Source organism: Etheostoma spectabile, chromosome 2 (assembly GCF_008692095.1).
Source record: "Etheostoma spectabile isolate EspeVRDwgs_2016 chromosome 2, UIUC_Espe_1.0, whole genome shotgun sequence".
NCBI lineage: Eukaryota > Metazoa > Chordata > Actinopteri > Perciformes > Percidae > Etheostoma > Etheostoma spectabile.
The window spans coordinates 10,401,167-10,409,802 of NC_045734.1; the positions used below are offsets into that span (position 1 = coordinate 10,401,167).

General features: G+C 41.6%; 1 protein-coding gene across 2 annotated transcripts in view; it reads right to left on the reverse strand.

Annotated features, from left to right (window-relative positions):
* Positions 1-1,970: 1,970 nt before the first annotated feature.
* Positions 1,971-8,636, reverse strand: part of cntln (centlein, centrosomal protein) — an 87,256-nt gene continuing 80,590 nt past the window's right edge. For both annotated transcript variants that reach the window (XM_032535303.1, XM_032535301.1), the window contains exon 27: positions 1,971-2,762. In XM_032535303.1, the coding sequence (XP_032391194.1) occupies positions 2,652-2,762 (111 nt within the window). In that variant the 3' untranslated portion in view covers positions 1,971-2,651. The remainder of the gene's footprint in view (positions 2,763-8,636) is intronic.

An 8,636-nucleotide genomic window follows, 5' to 3' on the forward strand; every position in this document is an offset into this window, starting at 1 on the left:
ATTTGGCTATGTCACAAGTACCTTGTTATTTAAGACAGTGCCAAGTGTCTGTGTGTGTGTGAAATCAAAGCAGACTGGTTTATTGGCAGCAATAGCTGGGGTGTGAAACTGTGTCAGGGAAGTAAGGGAAATCACCAGAGGCGGTTTTCTACTCACTCCACAGCTGGTTGACAAGATTTGAAAGGACTAATTGTGCATCAGTTGGAGGCTGCAGAAATTCTCAGTTTTGTGCTTTGACTGTTGTTTGTACTGAGGGCTACCCGCCTTTACCGCCCAAGTGGCACGCACTCACACCAGACTGAGGAAACTTAAAAGTATCCCAGAGAAGCCTTGGGACACACGGACACAAATCATCGATCAACCCCAAAGTCAACCCGTGACCCTGACCTCCTCTATCCCTCCAGGAACAATCTCCTGCAGGAATCCGTGGAAAGACAAAATTACAAGAGAGTTGGATTTCAAATGAAGTGGAGGTGAGAAAAAGCGATAAAGGCTGACGAAATGACACAGAGTTGATTGTGCTGGAATGTAAAAAGGGGAAGGGAGTAAAACTTTGCATTTGGAACTACTGATCAAAGTAATCCCCACAGGAAACCTCTCTTAATGAGAGCTGTACAAGAAGAGAAGGGTGGAAGACGAGGAGAGTGAGAGAAGAAAAGACGGGTACGGCACGCCATTCCTACACAAAAATAAAGAGATGAATCATATACAGCGCCTAGTGGAAGACATGGTGTGTGTGTGTTGAGGGGGAGGGGGGTGTTTGAAGGGTGTTTTCAAGATCGTTTTAACGTCTTCACTGAGGGAGTGTCAGAGCCAAGGCCAGGTTAATTAAACCCATGGGAGTACCAGCTGAGGGGGCCCGCATTTGAATATGTCACAGAAATAGCACGAGTGTGTCAGCTGAGGCTCGGCAAGCAAACATGTTGACTATGCATAAAAGGAAGAGAGAGAAATAGAGACAGTCAGACAGCAAAGGGTGGGGGCTCCGAGATAATTTGCGTGGCACCAATGCTTTGCTCTTCTATACCCACTGCGCCACCGGATTTCTCCGAGTTATTAATGTTTGTCATTAGCTGCATTACCGTGGGGGACAGTGACTGCAAAAAACTGCAGAAATTTATATGGGACAAATATTGACAATAGCTGGCTCCTGGGTATCGGAGAGGAAGAAAAGATGCAAACTATGTTAATGAATGGTAATTAACCACAAGGGTTTGTCTCTCCTGGATCCCAGCTAAATTGGTCCCCGAGTTGCAGCTAGAGACAGTCCTGGCCTAATCCTTTATTATACAAAGATAAAGGAAAACGACATCATTAGCATATATTTGAGAAGGGAGGGGGGATTAAAAGCTGGAATTCTTTCTTTTTAATTCCTGAACGGAGGATTCTTCACACCATTGTTAATTATACATAATAAAGAGAAAGGAGGAAAGTGATGAAGAGGAAAACAAAAGCTAGGAGAGGTATGGAAAGGAGTAAAAAGAAGAAAAAAAAAGGATGACTTGAAGGAAATAGTGTGTGGTCTCTTGTGTAGGATGCCAAATCAAGGACAGAGGAGATCAGGATCATGGTTTAATATTCAAAATGAATAATAAGAGCGGGAGGAATAGGAAAACAGATAAAAGGGGTTGGAGGTGGTTATGTCAAGGATGCACTCCTCTAATACACTCCTGTGCTGTGTGTGTGCTCATGTGGGCCCTTGCTAATGATGTCAACAGCAGGGGTCACTTGTTACAGACAGGAATCCTGCCAACAGTCAGTTGTCAATCATGAGAGATGTGTCCATCAGAGCATCCTCAGTCACAATCACACAATCACTGACAGTCCTGTGAACTGCTGAAAAAAAATATATGTGACCACATAGAAATACAACCATGAAACTCCAACAATAACGCAGTTTTTGAAGAACAAAACATAGCCAAAAATGAGTGAAATTGTTTTTTTATTTAGAAAATAATAAAAATCATAATAGGTATACCTAATTACCACATACATTATAAACAGGAAAAATGCAGAGTAGGAACTACTAACATATTTTAAAAATCCACGAACAAAGATAATTTCCTTTAGAAATAATTGCTGTGAATTGGATGAATAAAATCCAGCGGGATTCAATCACTGGATATGTTTTCTGAGAGCAGTGTAGTAACCTCTTGCAGTGAATATTCTGCTCTGTGCTGCACTCTTGCCTTTTTCAAAGTGTCGACTTGGCATTGCTAGGTCAAGTCCCTGCACCCTAAGGTCCTGCGGGTGCCAAATAAATTAGGAAGAGAGGTAAAAGTGGGCAAAAAAAAAGTCTAACTTAAACATTAGTGTAAGCATTTGCCTTATCACCCCAGGTCTGCGTTGAGAGTGGGGGGGAGAGTGGCTGCACTGTAAATTAGCTTGGCCCTAAAGGGGCCTGTCTGATAGACATAGTGCACTGAGCGCTAACACAGATGTCGAGGGCTCATTTACAAAAGCCGGGCTGCTGTGTTGCGGCAGTGGCCCAGAGTGAGTCGACAGCGCTTTTCTCACAAATATTGGTTCTGCTGCCCCGGCTCAGCTTGGCTTAGCCCAGCTCCCACTGAGTAGGAACCGGGGCTGAAGTGAAGAAGTGAGGGAGGAAAAAAAAAAGAGGATGACAGTTTTCCCAGCCTCAGCCCAGGGAGTCAGGCTTTTTCGCTGACTGGTGTTGCGAGCGTGGCCAGCTCTTCTGTCAGCACTTTCCTCTCCTTCATCTTCACGCGCAGAGCCTCCATTAGCTGGCCGGCAGAGGGGATCTGCAGGGGAGGGGATGGATAGAAAAAGGGTGTGAGGGTGGTAGTAAAAGGGGTTTGAGAAAATGAGGAAAACACACCAATGCACCACTGTAAAAAATAAATTTTAAAAAGAGTCAGATTTTTGACACCTGGCAGCTTTTCAGAGAGACTATGTGCTGTTTTGTGAAACCACAGAACCTCAGAGGGGCCTGAGGACTTTTCAAACTTTTGAGGGACCATCCATGTTGAGTGTTTTTATAAAGCAATTTATAAAACAGGCTACACAGTTCCAGTTTCGACACCTAATTTTGCCCTTTACTTATCTGAGATTCCATTTTCTATCCTCTATTCTCAATTAGTGGTACAGTAATGTACGATTCTTAAGTATTAAAGCATAGTTTCACTTTTTTCTTTAAGTCTTACTTAAAGCAAAACTTGCATCCTCATACTGTATGTACATTTAAACAGTTATTGTTCGCTGTAGTTGTTTCTACTGTCCAAAGTGGCAGTGAAATGTCATTTCAGTGTAAGAGACACGGGACAAAATCCACAGTCCTTTTTCTGTGCAAAATTGCATTAGGTTCGAGCTAAAGATAGTCTAGCTTACCAGATGACAGTGCTGGGATAAAGCACGTTTTTTTGTTTAGCAAATGTCTCCCCATCCACTATCTCTACTATCTATTTTGCAAAGGCACCGTCACTGCATCCAGGGCGTAAAGAGAAACAAGCTACTGCATTTTTTCCCCCTATCCCAGAATATATAAGAGGTGTAGGCAGACATACTCCAGCGCATATGGTCTGACAATGTGAATCTAAGCTAGAGCTAATATGAGGGCATCGGTAGTGTGAGTCAGACTCATCGCCATAAAGAGATATCTGCATGAAGACTATGGTAAAGGCGTGTTGGTTTCTGTTTGTAGTTTGTTTGTAGTATTGACCAATCACGCTTGAGCGGACTTTGGTTAAACAGTCAGTGAGGAGAGTAAAAGAGGTGGAATGCATTGGCCAAACTGCAATCTTGAAACCCATCTGCTGTCATCTGACAAGGATTTAGCTTTTTATTACCTTTTTTATTGATCTGTATTCATATGCAGATATCTATTTATAAAGATAAGCCAAAATGTCGTCTGGGCATAAAAGATCTACAAAACTTATCGACTCGGACTATAAACAATGGCTGGCGCACAAAAGAGAATTCTTGTCCCGGATATTCATTATCTGCTGGCTACACTGGAAATATTGGCTATTCCCCCCCAAAGACTAAACTGTTGTCGGACCGATAGCCAATGCGTTCCAAGATTGAAGTCAAACAAATCAAAAGGGCATCTGCCAAATCAGCCTTCTCATTCTGTTGTACTGAGAAATGTTGTACTAAAATGGCCATAACGTTGGAAGATCTCCACTCGATTTAACAAACCTGTTATAAGCTTTAGCAAAATTTTAGAATTAATTTTGCATTGGAAAAGGACTGTGAATTTTGTACCTCACAATACACTTGAATTGTGTCAGAGGAGGATCTTTTCTTGGCCAATATGGACAGGAGAAATTATTACAGCATGTGAGTAGTGTTTTGTGACCGACTTGAAAAAAAATGTTTAATTGATCCTTTAAGCACAGGAATATTGAGAACAGTGCTATTTATTTTGGTTGGCTAAACATACACTACGCTTTCTCCAGAGGGATCACTTTTCAGTAGACACGCCTCAGGGAAGGGCTGCACGATTATGGTCAAAATGATAATCACGATTATTATGATCAATATTGAGATCAGGATTAACTATGACAATTTGTTGTGGATTTTAACCAAAACAAATTTTATTGTCACATAGGCTATTTATAACTGCTTTCACATCCATATTGTGCTACATTCCGGCTAATACATCCATTTTGTGCTACATTAAAGTTGCATGTTGTTTGCCTGTTATCTACCGGACGAAATATCAACGCTGATTTAGGTACCGCATTACGGTGCTACTTAAATGTCTGCGTTGCTCTCTGATGCTCCAAAACAGACGTAAGAGGCAACAGAAACATAGTAAACACTAATTACACGTTACACAGCTGGTAACGTTAACATTAGCTACAATAGTAACTGGATTAACAAGGCTAAAATGTTTTTTAACAAAGCTAAACGGTGTAGAGTGACTGTATTTCACTGTAGAGGATTCTAACACTGGTATATACACAGTCTGCCCCCAAAGCTACGAGCCAGGGCTCCAGACTAACTGTTGCCTTAGTTGCACTAGTGTGCCTAACCTTTTTTATTTAAGTGCACCGGCACAAAATTTAGGTGCACCCAAAGTTTTCCTTGTGTAGCCGTTAACGCCACAATTTTAAGGTCACCTTTTTATCATGGATCATATATATTCATATATATTACGTAAAAGATTTTAAACAAGACACAAAACTGTAAGCTATATAAAAATGTAAAAAAAATGTTTAAAGTACTTCACTGAGCTGCAAAACTAACACACGCACGCACACACACATTGATTCTTGTCTTGATCTTGCACTAATCCAGAACTAAAAATCATATCTCTGTATCCTTTGGCTGAATGGCAATACACAATATATATCTCTGTATTTTTTTACAAAGTGGGCTAAATGTTCATTTTTAAGTCAAAGCCACTTTTCACAAGCTCTTTTATTAAAACAAATTAGGATTGAAATAAAATGCAAAGACCGTCCCAGATTGAAAATATACAGCTGCAAAACATGTAAATGAAAATTATCTTAAATAAATAGCCTAGGATATATTTAAAAAGAAAATTATCTCTGAGAATGCTCCTTCATTTGTCTTCAACAACAATAACAGACTGATTAAAAGAGAGAAGGAGACTCATTATGAATGGGTCCAACACGCGTCGAATGGCGAGTCAGCGGAGTTACACACGTCGTGTATTAAATGTCTGTATTGTCACTGCGCTGCATTTTTACGAACTGTGATATTCTGGCAATGGGTCACATCTCTGGCCCAGGTCCAGCAGGCTTGGTCTCACATGCTGTTACTCAATGAACTGAAGTGAGTTGCATTCAATAACTTCTGTGTTTGTCGCCGTGGCGGCCGCAATAGCATTTACCAGAAAAAACACTGGTACAAATACAGGTTTTCCTCTCATGCTTAACTAAATACAACTGTGTTAATAACAATTAAAACTGAGGACAAATGTCAGAAGTGTGGACCGGCGCTGTCGCTGCTGTGTCTCTCCATGTTGCTGGGGAGCCGTGTGTGAGTTAATGAGGGCGGGGCTGCGCGGAGAAATCCAAACACAGGCACGGCTTTACAGAAGAAATGGGTCATGTAATGCAACATTAAACTATATCGATATAAACTACATTGCTTCGTTTGTGGAGAGGCAGCGGATATCAAGACATTAGATGCACCGGTACGACCTAGGAAAAATGTTAGTCCCACCCAAGAGCCCTGTGAGCTAACAGACACTAACTAGCACCGACTAGCACTGGTCACTGCTGTTGTCTGAAAAACAACACAGACGGGACAAAATGTTGTGTTTACTAGTAAACTGGTAAACCTAGTGACCAACGTATAACCGACTGCTATCTGTTGTGGGATTTTCCCCATGTTACTCTGTCCTCTGTGACTGTCTACATCTAGAAATTAAGCTGCACATATATATCGCACATAGCATATCGCTCGATCACGCAAATTTAATCGCAGGAAGCCAAAATTGTGATTGTGATTAAAATTTGATTAATTGTTCAGCCCTACTTCAAGGCATAACAAAAACATCATGAGCATCGATGGGGAAATGGGAAAGGATGAGAATATATGTACAGGTATGTCCACTTAATCATACAGGATTACTAAGGTTGAGTGTGAAGGAACTATATGTGTTTAGTTAGTTGTTGTCGTGGAAACAATGGAAGAAAAAAAAGCAGGCTTCTCCTCAGAGTTCTGGCTCATTTTGTTTTTCCCCTGTATCACCACAAGGATCAAAGGCTGGCATTCATACTGTATAGCCCATAGATATTCACTTTAAGTTATGTGTAGCCTTTACAAGCGCCATTTTCAAGCGAGGGAAACTAATTCATTCCCTGAGTAGTTCCCTAAGTCACATGGCATAAGATGAGATGTGGACTGGCCAAGCTGAAAATAGGGATTTCAAAATCATAAAATCTTTCACTTTTAATCTCTTGAAAGAGAATGTGAAAACATAAGCTATTGAACCATACACAGAGAAAACAGGCTGACACAAGTCTGAAGTGCTGTAACAAACTTTGCTGAATAACATTTGCATCAAGGAATACAAGGCATCGTGTTTCTTTGAAGTGTTTAATACAAAATCATATTGGAATTAGGTCTGCAGCTGACATGTTTTAAGGATATCTAATTACTAATCATCTTATCAGTTTCCAATATGTCTGGAGAGAGTAAGAACCTCAGAAACTCGTATAAAACACACACAGTCATGCTGCCCCTTGACACATCTCTCCTCTTCATTAAAGGTAACAGGAGCAGAGACGCAAGGCCCCGTGTGCCGGGAAGTGTGTGTGTATGTGTACGTACTTGAGCATGTGTGCTGTGGGGAATCAGTTCCAAAAGCACTGGATGCATCAAACACACAGCGCTATTCCTCAGAGAACCACTACAGTGAAGTAACTGCTGAGACAACTCCCTCTGCCTCTGTCCTCCAGAGAGAATTATTCACTCTCTCTGTCTCTCTATCTCTCTCTCTCTCTCTCTCACACCCACACACACACACACACACACACACACACACACACACACACACACACACTCTTTCCCAATCAGCTAATTGCACTTAGAGCCACTAACTATGCAAACAAACCCACTAAAATAGAGACACAGCCACAACACAAGGCTCTATGGGACAGCAAAAAGGGAGACTGGATCATTAAAAGTACCGATATGGGAATATGGGTAAACAACACTAACAGGTAAACATGATCTAGATAAACCTAAGATGAGTGAGATTTAAGTCTGAAACAGATGTTACAACTATGAAGGAAACCCCATCTTCTTTCAATTCCTTCATCTTAAGTACTTTTAGGGCATTTTGAGTCTTCAACTCGACAGTGGAGAGACAACAAGACAGAAAGGGAAGAGAGTACTGGGGATGTTGCACTTTATGGTCTGCTTCTTAACTTCTAATCCACGGGGGTGCACAAAAACTGTGTACAGTAACTTACTGTATAGACAAAGATACACCAGCATCAACATCTTTATAAAGCTTCATTAAAGTTGATTTGTATGTCACCAAGTACAGTGAGAGAACATTTTGGATTCTTGGCCGATGAATGATTCTATTGCAATTGATAAAATACCTCTCATTCAGATTCATCTCCCTATGGTGTGTGTGTGACTCACATCAGCAGCTTCTGGCACAAGGAAACACAAGCACTCATACACAGGCTCACAGACGGGACAATCAGGACTATCCTTTCCTTTCATCTAACTGCCACATTTGTTGGGGACCAAAACCCTGCAGGATGGTTGGAGGTAAGCTGTGATGCAGCTGCTCTACCGCATCCCCTGGGCTGCTTAAGGCAGTGTTAGGAACTGGCACTAATGTTATGCTACAGTTGATTTAGCTGGGCCCCTGTCCCCTTTGGCAGAGCTAGCTTGCGCCAGCACTAGGCAACGCAGCCGCGGTTTTGCAAGAGGCCCTGTCCCCTATGGCAACACTAAAAAAGCTACTGTAGCATTAAGCCATGCTAACTCACATCCATTACTATTCAACAGGCCCTGCAGAGAAGACCTTTTGTCTAGGTGTGATTTCATGAACATGTTTCAGAAGTGAACTGACATGTAAAGCCACTGACACTGACAAGTGTGTGTGTGTAAGAGTGAGCGTGTGAATGCATGCATGCGTGTGTGCGTGTGTGTGTGTGTGTGTGTGTGTGTGTGTGTGT